At 42.6% G+C, this 17491-nt stretch overlaps 1 protein-coding gene across 1 annotated transcript in view; it reads left to right on the top strand.

Annotated features, from left to right (window-relative positions):
- Window positions 1–17491, top strand: part of kcnk4a (potassium channel, subfamily K, member 4a) — a 38350-nt gene that overhangs the window by 13358 nt on the left and 7501 nt on the right. The window contains exons 5-9 of the mRNA XM_061930346.2: window positions 5275–5560; window positions 11725–11842; window positions 11911–12071; window positions 16808–16994; window positions 17216–17352. Of these exons, the coding sequence (XP_061786330.1) occupies window positions 5372–5560; window positions 11725–11842; window positions 11911–12071; window positions 16808–16994; window positions 17216–17352 (792 nt within the window). The 5' untranslated portion in view covers window positions 5275–5371. The remainder of the gene's footprint in view (window positions 1–5274; window positions 5561–11724; window positions 11843–11910; window positions 12072–16807; window positions 16995–17215; window positions 17353–17491) is intronic.

The raw sequence follows: 17491 nt of genomic DNA, 5'->3' as shown, positions 1-17491 counted from the left end.
AGTGTATTCCTAAATTAATCATGTTCAGTATTATTGTGTGAATGCCCTAAAACATTCACACATGTGCTTTTCTACACCAAAATTCATCTTTTTATTCAACTACTTCTTATTCTCCAGATTTTGGCGCGTTCTACCTTCCACATTTTTCACCCGATTCAAAGCGTTCCAACTTCAAACTGTTCAGCCTATTCGGTAATCGCGGGCTTTCCCTTGACAAATTCCGAAAATTCCCAGATTTCCCAGAATTCCAGGTTTTCCGGGACATTTTCCCCATTCAAAATGAATTGGCCATTTTTCAAACTTCCACCATTCCCACATTTTTCCACCAATTCAAACCATTCCACCTTCAACACATTCCACCATCCTGGAAATTCAAACTACCGGGTACCCCTTTTCCCAAGTAAAAAAAAAAATTCCAGATTTTCCCGAAATTCCCTAATACCATTTACTACTTCCACATTTCTTGCCCGATTGAAACAATTCCAACACCAACCGATTCAGCTCATTCAGGACATTCATGCTCCTAATCATTTTCCAAAAATCCCGCTTTTCCCCAAATTCCCTAATTTCCAGGAAGTTCCCATTGGAATGAATGGGACATTTTTCCAAGTTGCACAATTCCCACATTATTCAACCTATTCAAAGCATTCCAACATTAACACATCCAATCATGCTGCACATTCAAACTACCCTTTTTTCCAAGTAAAAAAAAAAATCCACATTTTCCCGAAATTCCCTAATACCATTTACTACTTCAACATTTATTGCCCGATTGAAACAATTCCAACACCAACCGATTCAGCTCATTCAGGACATTCATGCTCCTAATCATTTTCCAAAAAATCCCGCTTTTCCCCAAATTCCCTAATTTCCAGGAAGTTCCAATTGAAATGAATGGGACATTTTTCCAAGTTGCACAATTCCCACATTTTTCAACCAATTCAAACCATTCCCACATACATTCCACTCATCCTGGACATTCAAACTACCCTTTTTCCATCCATCCATCCATCCATTTTCTACCGCTTATTCCCTTTGGGGTCGCGGGGGGCGCTGGAGCCTATCTCAGCTACAATCGGGCGGAAGGCGGGGTACACCCTGGACAAGTCGCCACCTCATTGCAGGGCCAACACAGATAGACAGACAACATTCACACTCACATCCACACACTAGGGTCAATTTAGTGTTGCCAATCAACTGACCTACTCAGTGGCCTAGTGGTTAGAGTGTCCGCCCTGAGATCGGTAGGTTGTGAGTTCAAACCCCGGCCGAGTCATACCAAAGACTATAAAAATGGGACCCATTACCTCCCTGCTTGGCACTCAGCATCAAGGGTTGGAATTGGGGGTTAAATCACCAAAATGATTCCCGAGCGCGGCCACCGCTGCTGCTCACTGCTCCCCTCACCTCCCAGGGGGTGAACAAGGGTGATGGGTCAAATGCAGAGAATAATTTCGCCACACCTAGTGTGTGTGTGACAATCATTGGTACTTTAACTTTTAACTTTAACTTATCCCCAGGTGCATGTCTTTGGAGGTGGGAGGAAGCGGGAGTACCCGGAGGGAACCCACGTAGTCACGGGGAGAACATGCAAACTCCACACAGAAAGATCCCGAGCCCGGGATTGAACCCAAGACTACTCAGGACCTTCGTATTGTGAGGCAGATGCACTAACCCCTCTGCCACCGTGAAGCCCTTTTTCCATGTTAAAAAAAATTCTAGATTTTCCCGAAATGGGAATTTCGGGAAAATCTGCTATTCAATTCCAACACCAACCGAGTCAGCTCATTCAGGACATTCATGCTCCTAATCATTTTCCAAAAATCATGCTTTTCCCCAAATTCCCAAATTTCCAGGAAGTTCCCATTGAAATGAATGGGACATTTTTCCAAGTTGCACAATTCCCACATTTTCCAACCTATTCAAACCATTCTAACATCAACACATTCCACTCATCCTGGACATTCAAACTAACACGTTCCCAAGTTAAAGTTAAGTTAAAGTACCAATGATTGTCACACACACACTAGGTGTGGTGAAATTTGTCCTCCGCATCTGACCCATTCCCTTGTTTACCCCCTTGGAGGAATCGTAGGCTTTCCCTTGACAAATTCCAAAAATTCCCAGATTTCCCAGAATTCCAGGTTTTCCGGGACATTTTCCCCATTCAAAATGAATTGGCCATTTTTCAAACTTTCACCATTTCCACATTTTTCAACCAATTCAAACCATTCTACCTTCTGGAAATTCAAACTATCCCTTTTCCAAGTTTAAAAAAAATTCCACATTTTCCGGAAATTCTCTCATACCATTTACTACTTCAACATTTCTTGCCCGATTGAAACAATTCCAACACCAACCGATTCAGCTCATTCAGGACATTCATGCTCCTAATCATTTTCCAAAAAATCCCGCTTTTCCCCAAATTCCCTAATTTCCAGGAAGTTCCCATTGAAATGAATGGGACATTTTTCCAAGTTGCACGATTCCCACATTATTCAACCTATTCAGAGCATTCCAACATGAACACATTCCACTCATCCTGCACATTCAAACTACCCTTTTTCCAAGTTAAAAAAATTCCAACACCAACCGATTCAGCTCATTCAGGACATTCATGCTCCTAATCATTTTCCAAAAAATCCCGCTTTTCCCCAAATTCCCTAATTTCCAGGAAGTTCCCATTGAAATGAATGGGAAATTTTTCCAAGTTGCACAATTCCCACATTTTTCAACCAATTCAAACAATTCCAACATTAATACATTCCACTCATCCTGGACATTCAAACTACCCTTTTTCCAAGTTAAAACAAATTCAAGATTTTCCCGAAATGGGAATTTCGGGAAAATCTGGAATTCAATTCCAAGACCAACCGAGTCAGCTCATTCAGTACATTCATGCTCCTAATCATTTCCCAAAAATCCCGCTTTTCCCCAAATTCCATAATTTCCAGGAAGTTCCCATTGAAATGAATGGGACATTTTTCCAAGTTGCACAATTCCCACATTTTCCAACCTATTCAAAGCATTCCAACATTAACACATTCCACTCATCCTGGACATTCAAACTAACACTTTCCCAAGTTAAAGTTAAGTTAAAGTACCAATGATTGTCACACACACACTAGGTGTGGTGAAATGTGTCCTCTGCATTTGACCCATCCCCTTGTTTACCCCCTGGGAGGAATCACAGGCTTTCCCTTGACAAATTCAAAAAATTCCCAGATTTTCCAGAATTCCATGTTTTCCAGGACATTTTCCCCATTCAAAATGAATTGGCCATTATTCAAACTTCCACAATTTCCACATTTTTCAACCAATTCAAACCATTCCACCTTCAACACATTCCACCATCCTGGAAATTCAAACTACCCATTTTCCAAGTTAAAATTTTTTTTCCAGATTTGTCTGGATTCAATTCCAACACCAACCGATTCAGCTCATTCAGGACACTCATGCTCCTAATCATTTTCCAAAAATCCCGCTTTTCTCCAAATTTCCAGGAAGTTTCCATTGAAATGAATGGGACATTTTTCCAAGTTGCACAATTCCCACATTATTCAACCAATTCAAGCCATTCCAACATTAATACATTCCACTCATCCCGGACATTCAAACTACCATTTTTCCAAGTTAAAAAAAATTCTAGATTTTCCCGAAATGGGAATTTCGGGAAAATCTGGAATTGAATTCCAAGACCAACCGAGTCGGCTCATTCAGGACATTCATGCTCCTAATCATTTTCCAAAAATCCCGCTTTTCCCCAAATTCCATAATTTCCAGGAAGTTCCCATTGAAATGAATGGGACATTTTTCCAAGTTGCACAATTCCCACATTTTCCAACCTATTCAAAGCATTCCAACATTAACACATTCCACTCATCCTGGACATTCAAACTAACACTTTCCCAAGTTAAAGTTAAGTTAAAGTACCAATGATTGTCACACACACACTAGGTGTGGTGAAATGTGTCCTCTGCATTTGACCCATCCCCTTGTTTACCCCCTGGGAGGAATCACAGGCTTTCCCTTGACAAATTCAAAAAATTCCCAGATTTTCCAGAATTCCATGTTTTCCAGGCCATTTTCCCCATTCAAAATGAATTGGCCATTATTCAAACTTCCACCATTTCCACATTTTTCAACCAATTCAAACCATTCCACCTTCAACACATTCCACCATCCTGGAAATTCAAACAACCCATTTTCCAAGTTAAAAAATTCCAGATTTGTCTCGATTCAATTCCAACACCAACCGATTCAGCTCATTCAGGACACTCATGCTCCTAATCATTTTCCAAAAATCCCGCTTTTCTCCAAATTTCCAGGAAGTTCCCATTGAAATGAATGGGACATTTTTACAAGTTGCACAATTCCCACATTTTTCAACCTATTCAAACCATTCCAACATTAACACATTCCACTCATCCTGGACATTCACACTATCCCTTTTCCAAGTTAAAAAAAATTCCAACACCAACCGATTCAGCTCATTCAGGACATTCATGCTCCTAATCATTTTCCAAAAATCCCGCCTCCCCATATTCCCTAATTTCCAGGAAGTTCCTATTGAAATGAATGGAACATTTTTCCAAGTTGCACAATTCCCACATTTTTCCACCTATTCAAAACCATTCCAACATCAACACATTCCACTCGTCCTGGACATTCAAACTAACACTTTCCCAAGTTGCAAACCAAATTCCAGTTTTCCTGGAAATTCAAACTCTTTAGCGTTCAAACCATTCCAACTTTCAAACGAACCCTTTTCTGCAATTTAACAATTTCAACATTTAAACCATTTCTACATTCATCCCATGTTCCATTAGCATTTCAGTTCAGCGTCAGCTCACATTCAAACTATTCTTGCATTCATACTACATTCTGTCAGCATTTCACTTCATTTTCAGCATTGGAGCATTCACACGCAGTTCCTTCAGGGATTGCCTCTTCTACTTTATTTGGATGAAATGGGTCATTTTTGACCAACTAACCACAACAATGTATTTAATGAGGTTTTTAGTGTTAGTATTTGGATTAAAACCTGGCGTGTCTTTAGAGAATCTGAGATTGCACATGTAGACCAAAAGTGTTTCCAAATTGTAAACATGACCGACGAGGTTTCAATGACATCATCAATGTGTGACTTCTCACCCAAATTTCCTGGAAGACCTTCCTGTCACTTCTTTGACGCACACAAATACAAGTCTACCCTCCCGCATGTTTACGCGCACAGCCGTCCTCTAAAAAAAGGAACTTCCTGTTTACATGCAGCTGTGGCCCCGTGTATCCTGACTGCGAGCGCCACCAGACCGGCGACCTCTAACCTGGGGAGGGGAGGGGCTGAGGGGGGGCGCCGCGGTGTGACAACATGCGCTGCACCACCCTCTTGGCCCTGTTGCTGGGGGTGGTGCTGTACCTCTGCATGGGAGCGCTGGTCTTCCAGAATCTGGAGGCTTCCGAGGAGAGCGTCAAGTTCCAGGAGCTGCTGGAGGCCAAGAACAACTTCCTGAATAATCACTCCTGTGTGAGCGAGCGGGAATTCTACAAGCTTGTGAAGGTATCAGAGGACTCGTTAATTACATAACACCAATCTCACTAAACACTTTGTAAGCACGGCTTTGGAGCCGCTGCATGTGGAGATTTTCTACATTTTCCCATCCCCAAAATGTAAATAAAAGGCTGAGAATGTTAAAAATATCTATCATAAAATTGGTTTTTGAAGGGTGTTTTGGAAGATATTTAAAATGTTGTGAGGGAGAAGAATAGAATAGATTAAGTGGTTCATTTGGACCCAATTTAAGAGAGTTTTGAGATGAGCGCTAGTTGTTTTGCTTTAAAACATTTGAGATCCAAACATCTTCACACTTGGTTGCTTTTTTGTAAATGTCACAATGAACCCTGTCAGATCAGACTAAAACATCTGGTCTTATAGCTCCAAATTGACATTTGTTTTGTTTCCCAGCATGAAAAGAAAAAAAGTGACCGTGAAGGACGGTGATATTCGTTAAGTTAAAAAAACAGAATTATCAAAAATGTGACCGAGTGTGTCGCCAATTTTGCAAAGCAATTTGATGGTCTCACTGCTAGTCTGCACCATACTGAAGCAGAATATGTCAGGCAATAATGTTAAAATAATATCTAAACGACAGACATTTATACATGAAAATATGGAGAAGCTGCTGGAAGGAGATGTGTGTAGTCCACTTTCCACAGTGAATACTGTACATTACTATTACATTACTTCATAAAACTACGTAGTTGTTTGTTTACATTCTATTGTACTGTTTTGGACACATCGCGCTGCAAAAATTGCAGATTTTATATATATATATATATATATATATATATATATATATATATATGTGTATATATATATATATATATATATATAGATATATATATATAGATATAGATGTATATATAATGTCTCGAAGACCTCCATGAATAATAAAAAAACAAGGACCCAGATTTCCCTCGCCCGGACGCGGGTCACCGGGGCCCCCCTCTGGAGCCAGGCCCGGAGGTGGGGCACGATGGCGAGCGCCTGGTGGCCGGGCCTGTCCCCATGGGGCCCGGCCGGGCACAGCCCGAAGAGGCAACGTGGGTCCCCCCTCCAATGGGCTCACCACCCATAGCAGGGGTCATAGAGGTCGGGTGCGATGTGAGCTGGGCGGCAGCCGAAGGCAGGGCACTTGGCGGTCCGATCCTCGGCTACAGAAGCTAGCTCTTGGGACGTGGAACGTCACCTCGCTGGGGGGGAAGGAGCCTGAGCTAGTGCGCGAAGTGGAGAAGTTCCGGCTAGATGTAGTCGGACTCACTTCGACGCACAGCAAGGGCTCTGGAACCAGTTCTCTCGAGAGGGGCTGGACTCTCTTCCACTCTGGCGTTGCCGGCAGTGAGAGGTGACGGGCTGGGGTGGCAATTCTTGTTTCCCCCCGGCTCAGAGCCTGTACGTTGGAGTTCAACCCGGTGGACGAGAGGGTAGCTTCCCTCCGCCTTCGGGTGGGGGAACGGGTCCTGACTGTGGTTTGCGCTTACGCGCCAAGCCGCAGTCCAGAGTACCCACCCTTTTTAAAGTTAAAGTTAAAGTACCAATGATTGTCACATACACACTAGGTGTAGCGAAATTATTCTCTGCATTTGACCCATCACCCTTGATCACCCCCTGGGAGGTGAGGGGAGCAGTGGGCAGCAGCAGTGGCCGCGCCCGGGAATCATTTTGGTGATTTAACCCCCAATTCCAACCCTTGATGCTGAGTGCCAAGCAGGGAGGTAATGGGTCCCATTTTTAATAGTCTTTGGTATGACTCGGCCGGGGTTTGAACTCACAACCTACCGATCTCAGGGCGGACACTCTAACCGCTAGGCCACTGAGTAGGATTCACTCGAGGGAGTACTTGAGAGTGCTCCCCCGGGTGATTCCCTCGTGCTACTGGGGGACTTCAATGCTCATGTTGGCAACGACAGTGAAACCTGGAGAGGCGTGATTGGGAAGAATGGCTGCCCGGATCTGAACCCGAGCGGTGTTTTGTTATTGGACTTTTGTGCCCGACACAGATTGTCCATAACGAACACCATGTTCAAACATAAGGGTGTCCATATGTGCACTTGGCACCAGGACACCCTAGGCCGCAGTTCCATGATCGACTTTGTAGTTGTGTCATCGGATTTGCGGCCTCATGTTTTGGACACTCGGGTGAAGAGAGGGGCGGAGCTTTCTACCGATCACCACCTGGTGGTGAGTTGGCTGCGATGGTGGGGGAGGCTGGCGGACAGACCTGGCAGGCCCAAACGCATTGTGAGGGTTTGCTGGGAACGTCTGGCAGAGTCTCCTGTCAGAGAGAGTTTCAATTCCCACCTCCGGAACGACTTTGAACATGTCACGAGGGAGATGCTGGACATTGAGTCCGAATGGACCATGTTCCGCGCCTCTATTGTCGAGGCGGCTGATTGGAGCTGTGGCCGCAAGGTAGTTGGTGCTTGTCGTGGCGGTAATCCTAGAACCCGTTGGTGGACACCGGCGGTGAGGAATGCCGTCAAGCTGAAGAAGGAGTCCTATCGGGTTCTTTTGGCTCATAGGACTCCTGAGGCAGCGGACAGGTACCGACAGGCCAAGCGGTCTGCGACTTCAGCGGTCGCAGAGGCAAAAACTCGGACATGGGAGGACTTCGGGGAAGCCATGGAAAACGACTTCCGGACGGCTTCGAAGCAATTCTGGACCACCATCCGCCGCCTCAGGAAGGGGAAGCAGTGCAGTGTCAACACCGTGTATGGTGGGGCTGGTGCTCTGCTGACCTCGACTGCGGATGTTGTGGATCGGTGGGGAGAATACTTCGAAGACCTCCTCAATCCTACCAGCACGTCTTCCTATGAGGAAGCAGGGCCTGTGGAATCTGAGGTGGGCTCTCCTATTTCTGGGGCTGAGGTTGCCGAGGTAGTTAAAAAGCTCCTCGGTGGCAAGGCCCCGGGGGTGGATGAGATCCGCCCGGAGTTCCTTAAGGCTCTGGATGTTGTGGGGCTGTCTTGGTTGACAAGACTCTGCAACATCGCGTGGACATCGGGGGCGGTACCTCTGGATTGGCAGACCGGGGTGGTGGTTCCTCTCTTTAAGAAGGGGAACCGGAGGGTGTGTTCCAACTATCGTGGGATCACACTCCTCAGCCTTCCCGGTAAAGTCTATTCAGGTGTACTGGAGAGGAGGCTACGCCGGATAGTCGAACCTCGGATTCAGGAGGAACAGTGTGGTTTTCGTCCTGGTCGTGGAACTGTGGACCAGCTCTATACTCTCGGCAGGGTACTTGAGGGTGCATGGGAGTTTGCCCAACCAGTCTACATGTGCTTTGTGGACTTGGAGAAGGCATTCGACCGTGTACCCCGGGAAGTCCTGTGGGGAGTGCTCAGAGAGTATGGGGTAACGGACTGTCTTATTGTGGCAGTTCGCTCCCTGTATAATCAGTGTCAGAGCTTGGTCCGCATTGCCGGCAGTAAGTCGGACACGTTTCCAGTGAGGGTTGGACTCCGCCAAGGCTGCCCTTTGTCACCGATTCTGTTCATAACCTTTATGGACAGAATTTCTAGGCGCAGTCAGGGCGTTGAGGGTATCTGGTTTGGTGGCTGCAGGATTAGGTCTCTGCTATTTGCAGATGATGTGGTCCTGATGGCTTCCTCCGGCCAAGATCTTCAGCTCTCACTGGATCGGTTCGCAGCCGAGTGTGAAGCGACTGGGATGGGAATCAGCACCTCCAAGTCCGAGTCCATGGTTCTCGCCCGGAAAAGGGTGGAGTGCCATCTCCGGGTTGGGGAGGAGATCTTGCCCCAAGTGGAGGAGTTCAAGTACCTCGGAGTCTTGTTCACGAGTGGGGGAAGAGTGGATCGTGAGATCGACAGGCGGATCGGTGCGGCGTCTTCAGTAATGCGGACACTGTATCGATCCGTTGTAGTGAAGAAGGAGCTGAGCCGGAAGGCAAAGCTCTCGATTTACCGGTCGATCTATGTTCCCATCCTCACCTATGGTCATGAGCTTTGGGTCATGACCGAAAGGACAAGATCACGGGTACAAGCGGCCGAAATGAGTTTCCTCCGCCGAGTGGCGGGGCTCTCCCTTAGAGATAGGGTGAGAAGCTCTGTCATTCGGGGGGAGCTCAAAGTAAAGCCGCTGCTCCTCCACATCGAGAGGAGCCAGATGAGGTGGTTCGGGCATCTGGTCAGGATGCCATCCATAGAGCAGGTCAGCAGCAGGAAGCATGAAGTGCTCTAAAACTTGCTGGTAGACGGCTGCGTTGACCCTGGATCTCAGGAAACAGAGTGGACCGACACCAGCAGATGACATGGCACCCCAAACCATCACCCAACCATGCAAATTTTGCATTTCCTTTGGAAATCGAGGTCCCAGAGTCTGGAGGAAGACAGGAGAGGCACAGGATCCACGTTGCCTGAAGTCTAGTGTAAAGTTTCCACCATCAGTGATGGTTTGGGGTGCCATGTCATCTGCTGGTGTCAGTCCACTCTGTTTCCTGAGATCCAGGGTCAACGCAGCCGTCTACCAGCAAGTTTTAGAGCACTTCATGCTTCCTGCTGCTGACCTGCTCTATGGAGATGGAGATTTCAAGTTCCAACAGGACTTGGCGCCTGCACACAGCGCAAAATCTACCCGTGCCTGGTTTACGGACCATGGTATTTCTGTTCTAAATTGGCCCGCCAACTCCCCTGACCTTAGCCCCATAGAAAATCTGTGGGGTATTGTGAAAAGGAAGATGCAGAATGCCAGACCCAAAAACGCAGAAGAGTTGAAGGCCACTATCAGAGCAACCTGGGCTCTCATAACACCTGAGCAGTGCCAGAAACTCATCGACTCCATGCCACGCCGCATTAACGCAGTAATTGAGGCAAAAGGAGCTCCAACCAAGTATTGAGTATTGTACATGCTCATATTTTTCATTTTCATACTTTTCAGTTGGCCAACATTTCTAAAAATCCCTTTTTTGTATTAGCCTTAAGTAATATTCTAATTTTGTGACACACGGAATTTTGGATTTTCATTTGTTGCCACTTCAAATCATCAAAATTAAATGAAATAAACATTTGAATGCATCAGTCTGTGTGCAATGAATAAATATAATGTACAAGTTACACCTTTTGAATGCAATTACTGAAATAAATCAAGTTTTTCAAAATATTCTAATTTACTGGCTTTTACCTGTGTATATATATAATGTGTGTATATATATATTTAATATATATAAACTTAAGAATATTCTGCATTGTTTTGGTCCTAAATTAAGCATTTTCAAGCATACACTGGCTAAATAAACTCAAAATATCAATACTACAGTAGTATTGGCCACTTGAATAATTTATATACATAATAATTTAATAAAGAATAATTTCGCCACACCTAGTGTGTGTGTGACAATCATAGGTATTTTTACTTTTTTTTCCACTTTTAACTTTGAGGAGACCAAGCCAATCAGAGCAGTATCATGGCCACCGATTGGCGCAGCCTCAGGCCACATTACTATACTGGATTAAAAGAGTGTAAAGTTGACCAGAGGGTGTTATTTTATGTTTTAATGGCAAGAAAAATATATTAAGAATGTTGTAAACCGTTTTTTATGTTCTGACTATGAAAATATTTCATTTATAATTAATAATTCCTACTTTGTGTAAATTCATGTTTGGAACCGCTAAAGTTAAAGTACCAATGATTGTCACACACACACTAGGTGTGGCGAAATTATTCTCTGCATTTGACCCATCACCCTATATCACCCCCTGGGAGGTGAGGGGAGCAGTGGGCAGCAGCGGTGGCCGCGCCCGGGAATCATTTTGGTGATTGAACCCCCAATTCCAACCCTTGATGCTGAATGCCAAGCAGGGAGGTAATGGCTCCCATTTTTATAGTCTTTGGTATGACTCGGCCGTGGTTTGAACTCACAACCTACCCATCTCAGGGCGGACACTGAGTAGGTCAGTAACAACAAACGAGAGACGACTTTATATTAGTCATTTGGTGAGGTAAAATGTGTTTTTTTTATTAACAAGTGTGACCCCAGAACAATGCAGCTGTATTAAAATGTGACTGTGACACACCATTATCTCCTGTCGCCTTTTTTCAAAACATGGTCAGCAAATCAAATATTCACTTTATTATTACAGTGAAGTATTTCTGATTGTCACCAAATGTTGATTTGATGTTCCGCAATGTTCTTTGTGCCTTTGCAGGGAGTCACGTCCGCCGTGGAAGCAGGCTTGGAGGTGAGCAGCATCTCCACCAACTTCACCAGCCGCTGGGATGTGGCCTCCGCCTTCTTCTTCTGCGGCGCCATCATTACCACCATAGGTAAAACCCAGGCAGTGCTTACCACCCGCTCATCCTCCTGACGTCGGGGGCAAACTTTTCTCCATCAGGTTTTGGCAACCTGTCCCCTCGGACGTGGTACGGACAGCTGTTCTGCCTCTGCTACGCCCTGGTGGGCATCCCCATGTTTGGCATCCTGCTGGCTGGAGTGGGCGACCACATGGGCACCGTGCTGCGGAGGGCCGTGGCCAAGATTGAGACCCTCTTCCTGGTGAGGATGGTTCCTGCGGGTGGAGCAGTGATGTACTCGTACACTGCGCACAAAAAGTTAGGATATTCGGAAGAAGAGCAACAGAAGAGTTCTCGTCACATTACTCTGGAAGTTAATTACATTTTATTTATTTAAATTTTTTTACAACCTTATTTCAACCCAGTTTGTCCAAAAACAGTCCATCCAGAAAGTATTCACAGCGCGTCACTGTTTACACATTTTGTTATGTTACAGCCTTATTCCTAAATGGAATAAATTAATTTTTGCCCTCAAAATTCTACATACAATACCCCATAATGACAATGTAAATTTTTTTATTTATTTCACAACTTTATTAAAAAAAAAACATGTATAAAAGTATTCACAGCACGTCACTTTTTACACATTTTGTTATGTTACAGCCTTATTCCAAAATGGAATACATTTTTGCCCTCAAAATTCTACATACAATACCCCATAATGACAATGTAAAAAAATGTTTTTTTATTTCACAAATTTATTTTAAAAAAAACATGTATAAAAGTATTCACAGCACGTCACTTTTTACACATTTTTTTATGTTACAGCCTTATTCCAAAATGGAATAAATTCATTTTTGCCCTCAAAATTCTACATACAATACCCCATAATGACAATGTAAACATTTTTTTTTTTTTCACAAATTTATTAAATTTAAAAAAAAAAAAACATGTATAAAAGTATTCACAGCACGTCACTTTTTACACATTTTGTTATGTTACAGCCTTAATCCAAAATGAAATAAATTAATTTTTGCCCTCAAAATCCTACACACAATACCCCATAATGACAATGTGAAAGTTTTTTGGGTTTTTTTCACAAATTTAGTAAAAAACATGTATAAAAGTATTCACAGCATGTCACTTTTTTCACATGTTGTTATGTTACAGCCTTGTTCCAAAATGGAATAAATTCATTTTTGTCCTCAAAATTCTACTCACAATGCCCCATAATGAAAATGTGAAAGTTTTTTTTTTTAATTTCACAAATTTATAAAAAAAACAAAAAAAAACATGTATAAAAGTATTCACAGCACGTCACTTTTTACACATTTTGTTATGTTACAGCCTTATTCCAAAATGGAATACATTCATTTTTGCCCTCAAAATTCTACACACAATACCCCATAATGACAATGTGAAAGTTTTTTTTTAATTATTTCACAAATTTATAACAAAACAAAACAAAACAAAACATGTATAAAAGTATTCGCAGCATGTCACTTTTTACACACGTTATGTTACAGCCTTATTCTAAAATGGAATAAATTAATTTTTGCCCTCAAAATTCTACACACAATACACCATAGTGACAATGTGAAAGTTTTTTTTTTTTTTATTTCACAAATTTATAAAAAAAACTAAATAAAAAAACATGTATAAAAGTATTCACAGCATGTCACTTTTTACACATTTTGTTATGTTACAGCCTTATTCCAAAATGGAATAAATTAATTGTTGCCCTCAAAATTCTACACACAATACCCCATAATGACAATGTGAAAACTTTCAGCATACAAAGAGCCATTTGAGCCCATTTCTCACCAAATGAAACCCACTTGGAGCCGCAAACTCCTAAAATGACGATAACACCACGTATAGTTTCACTACGAAATAGTATTTATGAAATCAGACACGAGACAAAAAAAAACGACTCACCGAGTTTTTTTGCTCTTATCAGATTTCCGCGGCAGTTCCAAAAACTGCTCTTTTTCGCTCGTCTCCAGCTGGGTATTTTTTCCACAAATGCGGTGTTTGTTCTGGAAATGTCTTCAACATTAGTTTTTTTTTGTTTTGTTTGCTATTTTCTCCCCACATATTGAGCACACATGAACCAACCTGTGAAGGCAAAGGAATTTGTCCATGAAGCATTAAATGTTGTGTTTTCCCTCAAATGCTAGTTTACCGGATGTTAAGTTAAGTTAAAGTACCACTGATTGTCACACACACACTAGGTGTGGCAAAATTAGTCTCTGCATTTGACCCATCACCCTTGATCACCCCCTGGGAGGTGAGGGGAGCAGTGGGCAACAGCGGAGGTCGCGCCCGGGAATTATTTTTGGTTATTTAACCCCCAATTCCAACCCTTGATGCCAAGCAGGGAGGTAATGGCTCCCATTTTTATAGTCTTTCGGGGTTGCCCTCCGCGACCCCGAAAGGGACAAGCGATAGAAAATGGATGGTCTGACTCGGCCGGGGTTTGAACTCACAACCTACCGATCTCAGGGCGGACACTCTATTGACCGCTAAAAAACAAAACAATTGCTTGGCAACAAAAGATGACACGTAGGGGCTGTGACATACCTTTCCATCGACAAAATATTAAAATATGTTTTATTTTTATGTTACAAGATCACAGAACTCTCCAAAATAACAACTGTAAGATTCAAATGAACTTAAGTAAATAAAATAGCCATTATTTATTTAATTGTTAGAGGCCTGGCCTGAGGAATGTGTTTTCCATCCATTGTTTAAGTAAAACCCCATCATTGCTCATCTGTGCATGTTCTTTTCAGTTTCATATTAATACAAATATTTAGAGAATAAACTGTAGAATAATGAATCAAAGTAGAAGGTTCAATTAATCGTCATTTGGATTTTTGCCCAAATGTCCCAGCCCTAAAATGTAAAAAGAAATGCATGATGTGAACTCACTTTGTGTGCAGCAGCACTCTTTAAAAGCACCTTTAAGAAGCTTTTGATACAAATGTAAGTTGGTAAATGTATGAGAATGTAAGCTGAGCAGTGTGACAAAGTGCTGGTCAAGGTCATTGTGTCTGCAGCACTGAGAAGTCTGATCCAACATAAACACTTTGACACTATTTGTGCATTTTTATTAACACTAGAGAAGTGGAAAACTGCTGCAGTTACAAGCATGTAGAAATGAAATCCACGTTTTTTGCAATATCTAAAAAGCAGTGGCGGGCCGTGCGTTTCCCACCTCAGCCTTCAGTGATGTGCGACTTCAATGATGACCTCTCAAAACATGACAATTGCTGGAGAAATATTATACAGAAACACATTTACGCACTACTGTGTATTGAAACACATTTACGCACTACTGAGTATTGAAACACATCAACAATGTACAAAACGGGTTATTTTCTGGCGTATTTAAAAAATAAAATAAACCCGCATCAGCAATTAAAACATATCTTATTTGGTACTGTCTAAATTAAAATTGTAAAAAAAACATTAAACGTGAAAAATAAAGAAATAAAATATTTGAACTCACAATTTCTAGCATCTATTCGACGCCGTATAAGCCAGTGGTGCCGCTCGTCGTTGGCTTATTCGAGTGGAAATGGCGAGCGTTTCATCGCCAGAACAGCCGAGCTAGCTTCCGCTGAGTTGGCCGACATGGTCTCACAATAATAATAATAATAATAATAGATTTTATTTGTAAAAGCACTTTACATTGAGCAAACAACCTCAAAGTGCTACAGTGCATTAAAATAATTTAAAAAACTAGAACAGCCTAATACCGTATTTTTCGGAGTATAAGTCACTCCGGAGTATAAGTCGCACCGGCTGAAAATGCATAATAAAGAAGGAAAAAACATGTAAGTCGCACTGGAGTATAAGTCGCATTTTTGGGGAAAATGTATTTGATAAAACCCAACACCAAGAATAGACATTTGAAAGGCAATTTAAAATAAATAAAGAATAGTGAACAACAGGCTAAATAAGTGTACGTTATATGAGGCATAAATAACCAACTGGGAACGTGCCTGATATGTTAACGTAACATATTATGGTAAGAGTCATTCAAATAACTATAACATATTGAACATGCTATACGTTTACCAAACAATCTGTCACTCCTAATCGCTAAATCCCATGAAATCTTACACGTCTAGTCTCTTACGTGAATAAGCTAAATTATATTATTTGATATTTTACGGTAATGTAATAATAATTTCACACATAAGTTGCTCCTGAGTATTAGTCGCACCCCCGGCCAAACTATGAAAAAAACTGCGACTTATAGTCCGATAAATACGGTAGCTAGAACTAGCACACATATATCTAAAAAAAAAAAAAAAAGGCTTTTTTAAAAAGAAGGGTTTTTAAGCCTTTTTTAAAAGCATGCACAGTCTGTGGCGCCCTCAGGTGGTCAGGGGAAGCATTCCACAAACTGCAACTTGTGATTGGATACTCACTTTGGAGTGACAAGTGAGCATCCAATCACAGTCTGGTTAACATCAGGCTACCTAGATAGGCTACTGTCAACAACTTGTGATCTGATTGGCTATCGCAACTGTCTATCAACTGTATGTGTTCTCAAATGTCACGTTCAACGTGAGGCCAGCTCGAAGGCCTTAATGACAACAACTCATGATCTGATTGGCTATGGCAATTATCTATCAACTGTATGTGGCCGTTCACTTACAGTGCACATAGACATTGTTGATTCTGCAGGCAGATTTGGTACAGCATGGCAACATAAGCTAGCTGAATTCTGATTGGATAACAACTCTAATTTAAAAACAACAGCACTGGAGGGAGCATAATATGACATGAAGACAATATGAATACTTTTACATTTTTCAGGGAAAGTAAATAACTTTTATCTTTAATTATGATGATGATTCCTGGTTATGTTAGAGGCCAGCAGGCACACCACTGGTAAAAAGCTTTAAATGTTAGAAAATATTACTTTTTGACGACAAAATGAGTGATGGATCAGATTGACTAATTGATGGTTTGCTGTGTTAGAAACGTAAAGTGCGGCCCACCACCGTGCGAGTCAGCTCTGCTGTGCTCTCCATCCTGGTCGGCTGCCTCATCTTCCTCGCCGTGCCCACCGTGGTCTTCCAGGAGTCTGAGGACTGGTCCTTCCTGGAGTCGCTCTACTTTGTGGTCATCACGCTCACCACCGTGGGCTTTGGAGACTTTGTGCCAGGTGTTTGTACGCCACACTGCAGATATACCACTTCTAAATATGTTGTCTGTTAAATGACCTTGAGGGAAAAATGGTCAGGAAATGTCCAAGACTGTCATTTTTGACACAACCCTGCTGTCGCGTGTGTGTGTGTGTGTGTGTGTGTGTGTGTGTGTGTGTGTGTGTGTGTGTGTGTGTGTGTGTGTGTGTGTGTGTGTGTGTGTGTGTGTGTGTGTGTCCAGATGGGAGTCATGCGGGCGGGCTCTTCTTCAAACCTCTGGTGTGGTTATGGATCGTGTTTGGTCTGGCCTACTTTGCCTCCATCCTTACCATGATTGGCAATTGGCTGCGTGTGCTGTCCAAGAAGACCCGTGCTGAGGCAAAACACACACACACATACACACACACACACACACTTGTATTTGTTACCTTCTTGAGACCTCTGAAAAATGCCTCCCTCTTTAGGACCACCCTTTCTAGATATATAAAGAAGTGTATTTACAACATTAATAATATAT

This window comes from Nerophis lumbriciformis, linkage group LG36 (assembly GCF_033978685.3).
Source record: "Nerophis lumbriciformis linkage group LG36, RoL_Nlum_v2.1, whole genome shotgun sequence".
Lineage (NCBI taxonomy): Eukaryota > Metazoa > Chordata > Actinopteri > Syngnathiformes > Syngnathidae > Nerophis > Nerophis lumbriciformis.
The sequence above is the reverse complement of the archived record's forward strand: the minus strand, read 5'-3'. Positions and strand labels throughout refer to the sequence as shown.